This window comes from Ambystoma mexicanum, chromosome 9 (genome assembly GCF_040938575.1).
Source record: "Ambystoma mexicanum isolate Mex_15411 chromosome 9, UKY_AmexF1_1, whole genome shotgun sequence".
Taxonomy (NCBI): Eukaryota; Metazoa; Chordata; class Amphibia; order Caudata; family Ambystomatidae; genus Ambystoma; species Ambystoma mexicanum.
This window is the reverse complement of record NC_090931.1, coordinates 389765552-389783159: the sequence shown is the minus strand read 5'-3', so window position 1 is coordinate 389783159 and position 17608 is coordinate 389765552. Positions and strand designations below refer to the sequence as shown.

The following is a 17608-nucleotide window of genomic DNA, read 5'->3' as shown; positions in this document are numbered from 1 at the left end:
ACAATGTGGCGCTGGCCCTTTCCTCTCAACACTCAGCTCTCCTTAGGTGTTACGGCTGATTGTTTGATGTGCAAATAATGTGCACCTGATGCATGCCAAGAAGATGCATATCATTTTTCAAAAGGTGAGAACCAGCAGCTGGTTTTATCACACAGGCTAAGTCTTTGAACTTAGTGAGACCTATAACACAGTTTGCATAAATCTCAAGTTTTTTTAATGTGAGGTGTGTGTGAAGTTATGAACCATTCTTTTCTGTTATTGGTCAGGGGCTCACTTATCAGGCATACAAATTAGGCGTGGACAGCTGGGATAAACATCATGCGTATTTATTCTTTCAACTCCAAACATACCCTGACTCCCCCTCTTCTGCCCAAAACGCTCCCCATGCCTTTCCGGCTCCCACCCCTACCATGTGATCTGCTCCCCAACTTCACAACTTCACACATTCCTGGCTTATAGGCCCATCGCAAAGAAAAGTTATGTTTAAAAAAAATGTGTTTGTATGCTTATTTGCACAAATGTGTATCTGTGTGTCGATGGCAAAGACACAGTTTCGGCATATGTTGCGACAGACTGCAGGATTTCATTTGAACACTAGCCGCACAGGACTATATTGTTGAGGCAGGCCTCATGTTTTCTCTGCAGAAAGAAGCTGTGCTTTACAGTGGCAGTGCTGGCGTGAATTATTGAGACCAGCCTCATTACTTTCTTTGGACACAACCAGCACAAAAGGGGCACGGACCACATGATCTAATTGCTGAAGAACCTCCTTGAAAGCAGGGCAATGCTGGCATATATTGTGGAGACAGGCCTCATGCGTTTTCAACAGATGTTGCAAAATGCTCCTATGTATTGTTGCTGACTTTTTTGGAGTGTTTCGCGTGTTGCCCTGCATCACAGAATGTAACTTATATGGACTGTTATTTGTTACCAGTTTTCCTGAAATAAGTGCTACAACATCCATGATTTCAACCAATTATTTAAAAAAAACTTCTAAGAGGAAATGCCCAAAACCTTACTGGATAGGTTCAGGGGAACTCACTCACACCAATTAATCTCTAAAAACGTTGACACCCCTTCACCCTAGAGAGTGACCAGCTGCCACTGCTCTGGACTGCAGTAGTTTTGTTGGACGCCAATGAGCATGACTGGACAGATCGTGCACCCTTTTTTTAACCACAGACTCACCACAAAAGAATCAGGACTTTTTCTATAATGCACCCCTCCAAGATATTAGCGAAGCTCTGATACGGCTGTGCAGGGCGCATGGTAGCTCCGAGGATCACCAAAAGGGGCAGCTACCAATCTTGGGGGAATTCATGAATTTAATTGAATTGAACTGAATTTGAGGCAATGCTGTAAATTGAGGCAATTCTTATGGACTATTTCAAAAATAATTTTCCCAAACATAAAATCTTCATTAGTCTTTCATGCATAGACATTTTCCCGGTATTCATGATTTATGAATTGTGCGTTTGAAATAAAATACATTTTACGACAAAAATATACTCTTATTATCATTAGAATATACAATTATTAAGCTTTCATCTGCCATATAAATTCTTCTCATTCCAAACTGTCCAAGGTTCTTTCAGCATATGGCAGAGGCGTGTTGCGAATAGCGATGAGGTCAATGTTATAACTCTTGGACCGCCAGCGACAGCAGAATGGCCTTCGGAGTGTTCTCAAAAAGCGCTGCCCTGTTCTGCTGCTCGCCCTTCTTCACCCAGTGTCCATAGAGGCGGAAGGCGCAGGCGTCAATAAGTTTCCGGATGGGCTTCAGGGCGTAGGGGTCACGCAGGACGATCTCCTTCGTGATCGGCTTCACCCTCCGGTAGTAATGATAGATCCGAACCGAGGCAAGAACTGTCAGGCAGACGACCTGCGGGGAAAGGGGATAGTGGGTGTCAGTACAACACTGCTACGCCTACTGCAAGGCCTTAAATGACAGGATTGTGCCAAACTTCCTATTCTATCCCAAAATGCATTTACTATAGTAAGGCAAGCCTAGCCATTACCTATAAAAAAAACAAAAAAGGGAAGGAAATCGTACACAAGTGCACAGGGCTATTATCTCCATACCTTATAGGAGTCAAAAATGTAGCTACTAGATTAGTAATTGCACCAGGACATGCTAACGACATGCACAGTAGAGGAAGTTTGGGCTGTTATGAGGTGCTCTCACAACTGAAATGTCAATTCCTCTCTCTTGTCTACAAATCTCTCCATGACCTGGCGCCCCCTACCTTTCCTCCCTCATCTCAATTTACTCCCCCTACCGCTCTCTCCGCTCAGCAAACCTCTGCCTCCTCACTGAACCCCCAGCCCATGTGCCTCCTCACACTTCCGCTCCTTCCAACTCTTGCCCCCCCCCTACACTGGAACTCCCTCCCGCTCTCCATCCGCTCCACCCCTACCTACTCATCCTTCTGCTACTCCCTGAAAGCCCATCTTCTTCACTCCCCCCCCTGACTTCCCTTCCCTACCCCTCTCCTCCTACCGCTGCCCCCTCCTTTCCCTCCATCCTCTCTCCTTCCTCTCTGACCTTAATTTGGTAACAAATACTACTTAAGGGCAATGAGGACACCAGATCACTCCCCCTTCCCCCCCTCCTTCCCCCTACCTCAAATCCTACACCGTAACTCCCTTCACCTACCCCCTCCTCTACCCTCCCCACACCTTCTCTCCCCCCCTTGTAAATAGTTCTACTTATTGTTCTAATGACCGGTTCATGTTTGTAAATATGCTTCTCTAACTTTGTACCTGTTATATTGGGTTTATAGTGAATATGTCAAATTTAAAAATGTCGAAAAAAAGAATCTCGAAAAAAATAAATTTCAAGTTTTTTTTAAAAATGTTTTAATGGGGGGTCCCCCCCCAGCCCCCTGTTTTTTTTACTAGCTAAACCCCAAAATAACATACAAATTAAAAAAAAACATGCTAATTATTTTTTCAACATTTTCTTTTTTTTTTCGAGATTATTTTTTTCAACATTTTATTTTCGACATTATAACTGGCGGTGTGCAGTCATAATGTCGACATCAATAATGTCGACAGTCAAAATGTCGACAAATTAATGTCGAAAAACAATAATGTCGACAAACAAAAATGTCGACATTATTCGATATTTTTTCGACATTAATTTAATGTATGCATAATTAAATAAATAAATATATATATGATGTGTTGAGTATGAGGGGTGGTTGGGGGGGTGTAGGGGGGTGGCAGGGGGGTGTTGGGTGAGGGGGGGGGGTTGGGGGGGGACCCCCCCATAGTAAATACAATTTTTATTTATTTAATTATTGAATAAATAAATAAATAAATAAATAAATAAATAAATAATTGGTATGTGTTGAGTATGAGGGGTGAAAGGGTGGTTGGGGGGGTGTGGGGGGGCGGCAGGGGGGTGTTGGGTGAGGGGGGGTTGGGGGGGACCCCCCCATAGTAAATACAATTTTGATTTATTTAATTATTGAATAAATAAATAAATAAATAAATAAATAAATAAATAAATAATTGGTATGTGTTGAGTATGAGGGGTGAAAGGGTGGTTGGGGGGTGTGGGGGGGGGGGTGGCAGGGGGGTGTTGGGTGAGGTGTTGATAGTTTTAAGGGTTTATAGTCATAATGTCAAAAAAAAAAATGTCGACATTTTTTTTCCGAAAAAATTACTTTTTACATTATAAGTATAGGATGTCGACATTATTATTTTCGACATTTTTTTTTCGACATTTTTGTCTGTCGACATTTTTTTTTCGACATTATGACTATAAACCATAACTGGCTACCGTTATATTGTAAAGCGCTTTGGCTTAAAGCGCTATATAAATTCAATAAACATAAACATAATCATATACTTTCCATCACCCACTCACTCACCCCGGAATTTAACTCCACTGCCTTGTTTCTGTAAAAACCACCCATCCAAAAGGACCAATTTCTACTTCTAATAAATTCTAAGCATGCCTGCTCAAACCTTTGGAACTCTCTACTCCCACATGTTTACATCTTTCCAGATTTTATAGATTTAGTTGGAAACATGAGTATCACATAACATAGTTGGCATATCTGCGTCCTTTAATTTACGGAGAATAGAACAAATACATATTGACTATACAGACTCTGATGTTTGGTGAACATACGTCTGACAAACATTGGAGCTGTATTGTGAAGAATTACTATGTAAAACACATTACGATTTGATGAGGTGGCTTAAGTTCCCTTGAAAAAGGATAGGTCACTATCAGAAACGCGTCGTGTGTTTGAGTTTTCTAAAATACTAATGGATTACTACCATTATCTCATGTCATGTTTAGTAGAATGTCAATGATTAATAATATGAATGTAGGCGAAATGTATGTTACACGCTGCTTAAATAACACACAGACACCTTACATACGCAATTGTGTATTGACATTAGAGTATGCGTTTCTTTGTACAAAAATGCCTTTTGTGAAATAATCATTTCTTTTATGGAAAACATTTCTCTTATATCATACAAAAAACGTGTTTGTGTTTAACTTTAAAAAACTTTTTTTAACCGCATTTCTAAATGGTGAAAAATCATTGAATTACTATGAAGATTTTGTTTGTTTGCTATATATTTGACTAGATATTATTATATGAATTTGTTTGAGTTTTCTTAAATAACTAAAGGGGATTTATTCCCCCAATGAAGTGCATCTGGATTACTCGTTATGATAACTAGTCTTGCTATTGTGATAAAACATGTCCGACTTACCATCATTCTGAAAACAGGTAAATACCTACTTTTATTTATAACACCATCTGCCCTAAAAGCAATTCCGATCATCCGCCGCAAAATAATCTACGCGGCACACCCTCAACATCTCCTCCATTGCCCTAAATACCCAGATGTGAAAGTAATGTGTCCTGTATACATTTCTGTGAAGTGCTTTATCCTCATGGTGACACCACCCACATGGTACTAGAGAAATGAAGCGAAATAGATGCACGTTTACTGAACAACGCGATGCATACATCTCCCTTTAGCAAAGTCTTATAATGAGATGAATAAACCTCACCGAAGGCAGAGTTTTGTTTACTTCTATTGGCAAAATACACTATGTGTCAACAACATCACAAACCTTTGCTGTTACTCTGCTTTTTTTATTTTACCAACTGGAGTCTATCGCCCCAATATTAGTGGACTCTATCCTTCTCTCACTGAATTAACCCAATAGCTGATCCTCTGGTTGATAAGTGGAGTAGAGGTCAAGAAGATGCATTACTTTAATAAAACACGGATGCAGTCTTTAATTGGTATGCATTTGTCTTCTCTTACCATTGCACTGGAGAGTGCTATGTGGCAATCACAATATTGAGCCAATGTAACTGCCTATCAGTTCCAAACTAAGAACCACTGACTGATAGGTTCATGGAATGCTTGCATAGACCTGTCTTCTGGTTTGGCGATTTTTTATTCATGAGTGCAATTCATAAAAACTTTGCAGTCCCAGAAAGATTTCTAAAATAGGCCTTTGTGATCTGAATAGAAAACATGTCAGCGGAAGTCTGCCTACTCCGACTACTTTCACATTGTATCAAATTAAACGATCTATTGCGGCACTTGAAGGATACAATTCCACTTTTTAATTAAATTTTGTGTTTTAGTTTTAACAAGAACTTTTCACAATTTTACAAAAATTAATATAATTAACAACTCTATTAAAAATGCATTCATTTCATTACAACATTTAATAAAAACCGTATTCTTAAAACTCATAGGGCCTCATTATGAGTTTGCCAGTCCGGATACAATGGTACCGGTAAGCATGCCGGTACCGTTGTATCCGGACCGGCAAACTCTGAGATGTGCTTGCGGGTGCCTTTCATTCCGCCAGATCTGACCTGGCAGAATGAAAGGAACCCGCAAACACAGCATTTCGATGCACCGGTCCCGTTGTAAACGGTGCTGGTGCACCGGTGCATCCGACCTCCCCATTCCCATTGAGCCCTATGGGTTTCAAATGGGAATGGGGAAGAATTTTTTCTGGCGCCCAGGAATGGGCAAATACCAGGTCCGACAAGGCTGTAATGACCCGGTAATTGCCCATGTCTGGGTGCCGGGAAAAAATGAATATCGGCGGCAGCCGTGCCTGTATTGCAGGCACGGCTACCACCAGCCTCGTAATGAGGCCCATATTCTTAAAACACATTTTCAATCCATTCTTAAAACCCAACAAATCATTCAAATAGCAGCTGCGCCCCATGCAGACCTTATTTGCTAGAATTTATGATTACTCTCTTACAGGGACCCATTTAAATGTCTCAAGACATTTTCTCATATCCCGTAAAGTGCTTTATGCGTTGGATTACACTCAGTATTAAGGCAATACCAGAGATTTTATTGACTCATTACCATGGGTCAATTTACCCAGTATGGCCATATAGACAGAGCCTAATGTAGGGCATTCTGTAAGCAGCTGTTTGACTATTTCCCTATTAGTTTGTACTTCACAGATTCTGCAAGCCCTGGCCTCCTGAGATAACTTCCACTGAGCACCACCAGTAGCATGCACTTGAAGTAGATTTGTTCGCATCAGGAGATGAAATTTACGGACTGCAGGGTCCGTGCATCTCATCCAGTAAGACTGGGGGGGCTTACAGTGATGAACAGCTAATGCCACTTGAGAGTAGCCATGCCATTTCATCAAATGCTCATAATTATTCACCCAGTCCCACTTTATCAATCTTCTGGAGAATGCTCTTTTTAACACGCGAAAACAATTACCACGTGTAAAATCCGGGAACTAGTCTATCGTCTCAAACAGATCTTTGATCAGTATCATGAACGGATTTTGTCTTTTTCCAGCACTCTCCGAGATGAAACTGGTTCCCCGTGTAGTAAGTAAAGGGCTCCGGTGGGGACAACTTGGCTTTCAAAAATAGTTCCCCTCTTCGCTTCATAAACATAGCCCTGGGTGAGGTGAGCCCTGGTTCAAGGCGTACATGCTCTACTGATGTCGAGGGTTGCAGCCCCTGGATGCTACGCCAAAAGAAACCTTCAATGGCATTTAACCATTTCCAGTCCTTTAATGCCAATGCCTCCAAGCCATACAATACCGACGGGCAAAACCACTGATTATAAAGCACCTCTAGTGAAAAACCTGCATACTGAGTATCAAACTTACAAACTAGTAGTGTTATCTGTTTGGCTTTCCTAGTCTTTGTCTCTATTATATTTCCACAACCTGGGCTATTTGACATGTCCAAACCTAAATACCTACAAGTTTCAAAATTCCACTTTTCAAAGCGAAGACTGCAGTTCACTCCCCTCACCAGTGCCCCAGCGATTGTTTTAGCTGTCGTTTATCACCTTCCTTTTGATCTTGGATGTGCTTGCCCAACTGTTGGCACCATCACTGTTTGGGCTTTTTCAGAGCCAATCCAATCAGGGTCACGGTTCAAAAGGTGTCAATGGGTGCATACATGCAGTAAATGGCCATACTCGTCTGTATTTATGTAGCAATTGCTCTGCTTTCCACTACACACTCTGTTCCCCAAGTGGCCAATAACAATGATGTTTGTCATTGTAAAGCCTCCTCTTCTCAAACAGCAGTTAAAGGCCTTATTGAAATGTTTGTGTTATTGTACTGGGATCTTGATAATGTTATTGTCTTGGGAGGATAGCTCAGGGGCAACATGCTCGCCTTGGTAGCAAGATGACACGGAGCACCACAGGTTCGATCCCCGGGTCCGCTCTTAGAAAGCTCTCGGTTTTAAGCGCGTTATAAATAACCTATCATCATCGTATGTATTTGATTATAAAAAAGGTTCACTTTGTAAACGATATTATACAATAAGAAAATATGAAAGGGCGTGTCACCTCCATAAAACACATGTAATATACTGTGACCATTTAGGGTCTTGAAAGTTGTCCGTGCTTCAAATTGCATTTGGTTTAAGGCGGAGCAAAATATCGTGTGCAAAGTCACGATTTTTCAACTGATTCCAAAGCACGCTGATTTATCTTGTATTTGCACATAGTATTTATGCAGTTACGTGGTATGTTCACATGCACGCTGTGCTGGTTTGATGCTATGATATTCCGGCAACAATTAACTTCTCTACAAATGAAGCTCTAAATTGGAATAACATTTTACATTAAAAGAAATGCAAACTACAAACGTAAACACATTTTAAATGAAAAAAAATAACCTTATTTTCTAAATGGCGAAATTCTTTTACAAATGTGTACATGATTTCTTAACGATTTCGTAGTAGTGCAAAGAGAAACTACCAGTGTGCCCCAGTTCAATTTAGCACCCCTTCATGTGCAGTTGCTATTTCCATCCGTGAAGGTATGTTTTCAAAATGAAGACCACTAATATCCCCCCAAGCACCCATCTAACCCACCTCTGCCATCCGCACCTTCTCAAAAGCATACTGCTCTTTGCCGAGAATGTTTTTCATTCTTGTTTTGATCGATTTTATACATTTTCATGAAATATTAAAGTTGGGTTATTTTTGCTTTTTCGTTTTTAGATTTGTAATTTTTGTTTAAAGTAATTTTTACCCTGTCTCTTGATTTTCATCTTTCCAGGGTTCTATTATTTATGAATTACCACAGGTGTTCCCTAAATCCAGATCGCGCAATTCTGTCGTCTTAAGAGCGTGGGGAATATGTCCAAGCAAAGCAGTTCTGGGCAATTTCTTTTCCATCTTCGGCCCCCATTGGGACAAGCGCATTTGAGGGGAGCATTCAGTCGGCTCTTCAATTGTTGACCTGCCTGACATATTTGTGAAGGTTGGAAAGCATTTCGTACCCCCTGTCAAATTGCACTGATTGTTTTTTTTCTCAATTGCATTGGCAACTACTGTAGGTCTTGTACCCATAGCTGATTCCATTAATCACCAGCATCAATCCTTTACCACAGCTGCCCATCCACTCAGGGCCGTCACGAGGGGGGTGCAGGGGGGGCAAACTGCCCCGGGCCTCGCGCTTGCTGGGGGCCTCGCGGCCCCCTCTCCTAAGTGGAAGGCAGCACAGTCTCCCGTGTCCTTTATTCACACGGGGGACTGTGCTGCCCCTGCAATGATTTTGCTGTTTCTTGTGAAGCCGTTTGGCTCCGCAACAAACAGCAAAATAATGGGAGAGAGCAGGGCTCAGAAGTGAGCTCTGCTGCCTCCCGTCATTCAGCTGAAAACGTGGACACGCTGACTGACAAGAGAGGACTCCTCTCCTGTCAGTCAGTGTGTTCACGTTGCTCAGCGTGACCACACTGACTGACAGGAGAGGAGTTCTCTCTTGTCAGTCAGTGTGTTCATGTTGTCAGTGTGACCACGCTGACTGATGGGAGAGGAGTTCTCTCTCGTCAGTCAGTGTGTTCCCGTTGCTCAGCGTGACCACACTGACTGACAGGAGAGGAATTCTCTCTGGTCAGTCAGTGTGTTCATGTTGTCAGTGTGACCACGCTGACTGATGGGAGAGGACTCCTCTCCTGTCAGTCAGTATGTTCATGTCAGCGTGATCATGCTGACTGACAGGAGAGGAGTTCTCTCTTGTCAGTCAGTATGTTCATGTTGTCAGTGTGACCACGCTGACTGATGGGAGAGGAGTTCTCTCTTGTCAGTCAGTGTGTTCATGTTGTCAGTGTGACCACACTGACTGATGGGAGAGGACTCCTCTCCTGTCAGTCAGTATGTTCATGTCAGCGTGATCATGCTGACTGACAGGAGAGGAGTTCTCTCTTGTCAGTCAGTGTGTTCAAGTTGCTCAGCATGACCACGCTGACTGACAGGAGAGGAGTTTTCTCTTGTCAGTCAGTGTGTTCATGTTGTCAGTGTGACCATGCTGACTGATGGGAGAGGAGTTCTCTCTCGTCAGTCAGTGTTCACGTTGCTCAGCATGACCATGCTGACTGACAGGAGAGGAGTTCTCTCTTGTCAGTCAGTGTGTTATGTTGTCAGTGTGACCACACTGACTGATGGGAGAGGAGTTCTCTCTTGTCAGTCAGTGTGTTCACGTTGCTCAGCATGACCACGCTGACTGACAGGAGAGTTCTCCTCTCAGTCAGTGTGTTCATCTTTATTAGAGAGGACTCCTCGCTTGTCAATCAGTGTGTTCACGTTGCTCAGCGTGACCACGCTGACTGATGGGAGAGGAGTTCTCTCTTGTCAGTCAGTGTGTTCACGTTGCTCAGCGTGACCACGCTGCCTGATGGGAGAGGAGTTCTCTATTGTCAGTCAGTGTGTTCACATTGCTCAGCGTGACCCCGCTGACTGATGGGAGAGGAGTTCTCTCTTGTCAGGCAGCATGTCTACGTGTCGGCTGCGTGGATGCTTTTTAAGGGTGCATGGAGGTAAGGTAAGTGTTTTTTTATTTTAAATTAAGTGTGTATGTGTATTTAAATTAAATTAGTATGTATATGTGTATGTATGTATGAATGCATGCGTGCATGTTGATGTTTGTGTCAATGCTGTGTTTGGTTTTATGTATACATGCATGTATGGAGTTGTGTAACTGGTGGTTGAATGCATGGGTGAAAGTGTTTTTTGTGAGTGTGTGTTCAGCACCACCCCTAAATGTAGCCACCCTGGGGGCCACTTCATTAAGGGGTGGGCTCATGGCATCAGAGGTGCACCTAGGTTAAAATGTCAGGGGGGAAAGGGGACTAATACTTCAAATGTTGGGAGAGGTGCTAACGTCAGTAGCTGTGAGGAAGGGGCAAACTTCCTTGTGTGGGGGCACCTAAAATCTTTCCACTTTTCGAATGAGACTATTCTGGTGAAGCTTCAATGTTACAAGCAGCTACCTCTTGCCTTCATTTCTGAAACATCACACTTAAGGACTGCTGTGAGAATGAGATGTCTCATGTCACCACTTCCCTTCTAATCACTCCCCTAGCATGCAAGTGCTAACCCCACATCACGATTTCAATTACCTAAAAGTGTATGGATATGAATGCAGGTGCTAACAGTGAAATGACTTCTCATGGCCATGCTTATCCCTATGGCATTCTCACCCAGTCCCTGTCCTCCCCACCCAAAACAACTCCTCACTGGAACTCTTTGGGCTAGCTTTAAACATGGCTAGCCATCAAACTTTGCCCTCAATGTGCCTGCAAGTGTTTCCTCAAAGGAGTCTTCTAAGAGTTCATGACTTCATTGGAGTTGTAAACACGTAACTGGTGTAATAAAAATGTCTTAATCAGGTCTGCCTTTGGCCACTCAATTTAAAAACACCCTGCATGTCTTTCGCTGAAATTCTTTTAAAAATAAGCATTGGTAAAGCCAACAGTTTTGGCTTATGTATAAGTATTAGGCATTTACGAGGCACTGCTATTAGCTGCTCAGGTACTCAAACCATTTTGCACTGGCACTATCAATGGCCAGCTAATACCAATACAGAAGTGCCTTTGCCATGCCTACACAAATGCCCAAACTGTTAGCATTGCCAGTGCTCTTTTTGCTTTACCCTTGATGCACAGGACTATGCATCAAGGTTAAAGCAAACATACTACTTGGCTAAATTGGCCCACTTTGAATGTAGGCCAATCTAGCCAGTAATAACACTTATGGTACACAGTCAGCCTGGATATACTTTCTGTGGCATGGCATTTTTACTGGTTGGGAATCCGTACATGGTAATAATGGCAAATATTGATGCAGCCTGCTTCAACATAATTAGAACAACCAGCATGAATATATGTTTATACTAGCATACCTTGCGTGGAAAGGCGGCATGAAATGTATTGGAAAATGTTCCTATGCACAATTTGTGATTTGCAACTATTGGGAATTTCCATGTGCTTCCATACAAAACCAATTGCAAACTGTGTGGATTTCTACCCAATTTTGCAAAGAAAGTGCTATAAAATGCATACTTTTAACCCAATGTTTCAAACATTTTCTTGGGAGTTAGAACCCCCCCCCCAAGCCACCCTTTGGTTTGGGCTCCCTCACTGTGCTCTGTTGATCCTGACTAATTGGAACAAACATTTAAGCCTCTTAAGTTCAGAAATGTACCAGCCTCCACTGTACATCATTTGTCACTGTGTATGATGTGTGTTTTAATGCGCAAACAGGGGCAGGGTGCTCCTTAATTATATGATATGGCATTTATAACGTGCCTGTACGCAAGTGTTTCTAGGCGCGACAAGGCAAGGAGGGAGAAACAAAAGAGTAGGACAAAACACAGATCTTACTAGGCCTTGTGTCATTCAGATCGTACAAGAGCAGGGAATGGGGAGGGGAGAAGTGCCGAGGGTGGGGTAGGATGCAGAAGTACAGGAACAAAGTAGAAACAAGAGTGCAGCCAACTGGTGGCAAGTGTGAGTACTCATAAGTGTAGCCAACGGGTGGACAATACGAGCAAGAGCGGGGACTGTAGGGTTACAGATACAGACCACAAGTGCAGGGGGAGCCAAGAGGCAGTGCGGGATTGCAATAGGACGTACAGGCAGGGACCTGGGCCCGAATTCAGAGCTTGACCAGGTGACCAGTGCATGGATCAGGCAGGTGATCAGCAAGGGAGAGGAAGAAAGAAGGCAGAAGCAAATAAACAGGTCTTGAGGTGCTTCCGGAACCGGAGATGGTGCTCCTTGTTTTTAGCGAGGCAGGGAGGCTGTTTCCAGAGGGAGGCCCCAGCCGAAGAAAGAGATCTGCCCTCAACTCTTTGCTTGGAAAAGTGATTGACCCTCAGAGAATTGGAGGTGGCGCAGTAGAGAGCTCATGCCATCTTATATATATTTATTCATATGATAAAAAAGTTAGTCTGGCATGAACCTTTCTTCATTAGAGAAAGTAGTAATAAACCATATTTGGGATCCTGCACACAAACTCAAGGGTAGATTTCTCAAGTCTCCTGTGTGCGGATATGCCGCCGCTGGCCGAGTGCAAAAAACTGTAAGGGGGCCTCACCAAATGTTTTGCCCCGGGCCTCACCACATCTTCTGACAGCCCTGCATCCACTCCAAAATGTCTACCTTCAAAGTTCTTGGGCCCCAGGTGGGGGGAAACTAGCCTTCGAGCTGGCTGCCAAGCACATCTGTTGTGGCTTTCTCCGCTCCTTAACGGGCCTCTCTTGCAAGACTGGCTATGCTACTCTAGCGGGAGGGTGCCACGGGAGCACCACTTGGCTGACATTACTCTAGAGGATGGGCAAATCAGGAAATAACGCCGCTCTACAAACAAGGTTTTCACATGTCGGTCATCATTTTTGCCACATGGATAATCACATGTCAAGAGGAAATCCCGGCAAAAAGGTAAGTAAACATTTTAATTGTAGCTCTTGTGTATTTAACATAGCTAGAGTTACACATGTGAGTATGGTGCGTTATTTATTGTTACCAGCGTTGCATTCATCTCTCCCTGGCCGCATACTACAAAAACTGTAAAAGACGTCTTAAAATGATTAGTAGAAACCAGTGACATACTTGGAAGACATCAAACACAATCCTGTGTCAGATGTTTCCCATCTTTTGGGCTTCATACTTCACCTTACATTTTTAAACTGTTACATGTCTCTTGAGTTATCTGATGCTGTCATATCATGATGGTACTGCGTATTGGCCTGACAAGTTGGCATGGCTTGAATTTATTTTTGACATTTATGACAAAGGTGCATGGAATTTTGCATGTGCCTGCATGGCATTCATTGTGCATGTGTTCTCCGTGTGAATAGCAGAGCCCTCAAGTATAGACAGTTGACCTTGGGTAGATAGAATGATGTATGCTAGTCTGCTTGATCATACGTGCTACTTCTCATACAATACGGCTGACTCCCAGGAAACATTTGCATTTAGTCACAGACATAGCATTTCATGTTGCACCTTTAAACTCGATATACTACAGCTACTTAAACGTCAATGCGCTTGCCATTTCTGCTATGAATACCTGGCAAGGGACAATCAGTTTGCAACAATCGATATGATTGGCCCACGCCGGGTCATTACCAGCCCATCGTGCACCGGACGCACCCGCGAGATCCACTTAAACGTTCTCTCGCAAGTGCACCGGTATCGATTTTGGGTAAGCATTTAGGCATTTTAACTGCTTACCCACCGTTCGCGATATCGCCTTCATTTTCTTTTGCTTTCCCGTTTTTTAAATAGATAAAGACAGTCTACGATTTGTAAGGTGCTCAAAAATGCCATTGCTCTTTGTCATGAACTATACAGCCAACATGCCCACCAGCCGCCTGCGCACAGAACAAAATTACAAGTCTAGTATCGTCATTCTATTCCGATGCAAGTCAGCTGGCAGCCATTTCCCTTCGGCTCACCGATGCTATGCAGGCGCCAACACGGTAAGCGACTCCATTTTGGTTCTATTGCTAAAGTATCCTGGGAAAATGCCCAGGGATACTAATAGCGATAGAACCGTTGGAGGGAGGGGGTTGGGGGATTACCGGTTGGGTAATGCCCACAAGGCTACGTTAAAGCAGTTGCATCACTCAGGCTTGAAACTATCCCCCCAGGTGCATTACCCAACTGGTAATGGCTCCACTCCTTGGGTTCTATTGCTTAAATAATTAAATTGTCGCTTTATATAAAAATGATGTTCATAAGCAATGTAATGCTTTCATTTGAATATGCTTCATTGTTTCCCTTCGCTACAGCCTTAGCCGATTTCTGTAATCATTCCTTTGCCATTGGATGTTTCCCCTCTCTCATCAAGAACTCCCTTGTGCACCCTCTCCTAAAAAAAAAAATCTGCCGATCCTTCTTGTATGTCTAACTATCGTCCGATATTTATTACTCTTTTCCTGGGCGAGTTCCTGGAGAAGCTGGCCATCTCCCAGCTAAACATTCACATTCAATCTGTTGGTTATCTCCATGATCATTAGTCTGGCTTCAGAGTGGCCAGAGGCACGCAAACCGCTCTCCTGAACACCCGTGAAGATCTGCTCTCTAACCTTGACTGCACCTCTCACCCTATCCTCATCCTCCTTGACCTTTCCTCTGACTTTGACACTGTCAATCACGTCCGCCACCCTCATCAATCATCTCACCGTGAACCTTGACATCACGGGTCAGGCTCTGGCGTGGCTAGCCTCCTTCCACTTGGACCGGCCCTTCCAGGTCCAACTAGAGTCCTTTCTCTTCACCACCTCTCTTTCCACATGTGGTGTTCCCCAGGGCTCTATCCTCTCACCCTGGCTCTTCAATGTCTATCTGGCACCCTTGGCCCATCTGATCTCTACTTTCTCTTATAACTTTCAGTGTTATGCAGATGACACATAGCTCTCCTTCAGCCTATCTTCAGCCTCCTCTCCCTCCTCGCTCATTCCTGACAGTCTATCCGCTATTCAGGGATGGTGGGCCTCCAACGATCTCTGCCTTAATGCCAGTAAGACAGAGATACTTCTCATTTGGACCCCTGTTCCCACGTTGCCTCTCTCTCTGGCCGTCCTCTTTGGGTCCCTTCCCCTCACGCTCCTGTGAGGCAAAAAACCTTGGGGTCATCTTCGACGCCACTCTCTCCTTCTCTCCTCACATCACAGACCTTGCCAAGAAGGCCCATTGCCAGCTGCACCTCCTCAGAGGTATTCTACCTTTCCTCACCTTTGCTCAGAAACTCACTGTCTCTAGAGCTCTGGTTCTCTCCAGGATGGACTATTGCAACAGCCTCTTCCTCAATCTTCCCAACTCTGCTCTTCGCTCTCTTCAACTAATCCAGAACAGAACTGCAAGAGTTAACCTTGGCCTCAAGCCCATTTCTCCAGCTCTGAAATCACCCCACTGGCTCCCGGTGACCACAAGGATCAAGTTCAAGACCCTCTGCATCATCCACAAGGTTTTCCGGGGCAGTTGCCCTCACTATATCCAACTCTCTCTTCCTAAATACCTTCCTTCTCTAGCCCTTCGCTCAACTATCTCCAACTCTCTGCGGGTCAGCCGCTTCTCCAAGCAAAGAGTGGGGGGTAGATCCCTCTCCTCTGCACTAGTGTAGCAAGGGCCCCCACAGCCTCTGGTATGCAGGGGGACCTGCCAGTACATTGTAAATGTTAAAAAAGAAATACAAAAGAAATAGTTTCTTTTTGAAGACACTGCGTTCATGATGAAATTACTTCTGTTATAACAAAAACAATGTATTTATGAAGGCAGAGGGGCTTCAGAAAGTAACTATTTATTTTTGAAGTCCGAGGGCTGCCCCCACACCATGACATGGAAGCCTCCAGGCTGGGAGCCTCCATGTCATGGGGTCAGGGGACCCTTATGACTTAAAAAAGAAATTGTTTCTTTTTGAAGTCACTAAGCCTTCATAAAGAAATTATTTCCGTTACTGTTCGGTCCTTTAACACAAACCATTTCTTTATGAAGTCAGAGTGACTTCAAAAACAAACCATTTGTTTTTGAAGTAATAGGGCTTCCCACAACCCCATGACATGGTGGCCTCAAGATGCTCTGCACATGACGGGAACAAACGTTCCTGGCTCCTACAGGGAGCTGAAGGTCTTGTTCCCTGGACCAACAGATTAAAGGTAAGAAAATGTATTTTCTTTAAATGTGTGTGCGTGCATGTGTGTGTGTGTATATAATGTAATGTGCATGAATTAGTGGGTGCATGATGTACGGGTGGCTGCATGGGTGTGTGTGCCTGTAGGATGAAAGGGTGCACACTTAAATGTATTGTTTGCTACCTGGGTGTGCCTGTATGGTGAAAGGGGGCACACTTAAATGTATGGGTGGCGGCCTTGGTGTGCCTGGACAGTGAAAGGGTTCACACTTAAATGCATGGGTGTCTGCATGGGTGTGCCTGTATGGTGAAAGGGTGCACATGAAGAGAGGGTTCCTGGAATGGCCCTCATGTCCCTAAGTGAATGTCAACCCGCAGAATGAAGAATGAAAGGTGTACCAATGTATCAACAACACAACAAGAGATATTCTCTCAGCCAACCATTTAAACCGTATCCAGTTGATGGGTTCGAGGAGACGGGGATCTCATCGATGGACCAGGTCGACTGACAGCAAAACCAAGCAGTGATGACATCACTAGAGACATCACAACATAGCAGTGTTAGTCATGAAGCAAATCTGCACATATGCATGAAGTAACGCAGACATACACTAGTTTCTATTGCTTGTAGACATGAAAAACATGCTTATGACACCCGTAGGTAGAGGACGGATACATTTACATAATGTTAAGAACCTTTCTTTAATTTGCCAAAGCAGGAAGGCAAGACAGAAAAGTATACGTGGACCATTATTGCAACTAACCTTAGGAAGCTATATAAATATATAGGGAACCTGTAGGGTGACTAAAAGTGAATGAGGCTGGAAACACAGGCCTCAGACCCATGGAAGGGGAGACACATGTCCTGCAGCACAAGCCGCAGAGCTGGTGTTCACAGCCAAAGACAGGGACGGGTGGAAAATGCCTGGTTCCCGAGGAAGCAAGCCACCTGCAAGAATTCAGAATAAAATCCTCATAATTACAGACAGAAGAGCTTGGTTTTGTGGTCTCTTCACACATGACCCAGCAGAGCAAGACAATGCCCATTGACTCATCGTGAGAAGAGAAGCTGTTGCAGGAAGATAATTGGCCCATGCAACATTTTATTTCACCTTACAAATGGAGTTTCTGGATTGGCTAGAGCAGGTTCTCCCAGGCCAGGGGCCCCTTTCTGTTCACAAAGC

The 17608-nt window shown here is 43.8% G+C and overlaps 1 protein-coding gene across 2 annotated transcripts in view; it reads right to left on the bottom strand.

Annotated features, from left to right (window-relative positions):
- Positions 1–1394: 1394 nt before the first annotated feature.
- PHKG1 (phosphorylase kinase catalytic subunit gamma 1) overlaps positions 1395–17608 on the bottom strand; it is a 417011-nt gene continuing 400797 nt past the window's right edge. For both annotated transcript variants that reach the window (XM_069614874.1, XM_069614875.1), the window contains exon 10: positions 1395–1882. In XM_069614874.1, coding sequence (XP_069470975.1) covers positions 1637–1882 — 246 coding nt within the window. In that variant the 3' untranslated portion in view covers positions 1395–1636. The remainder of the gene's footprint in view (positions 1883–17608) is intronic.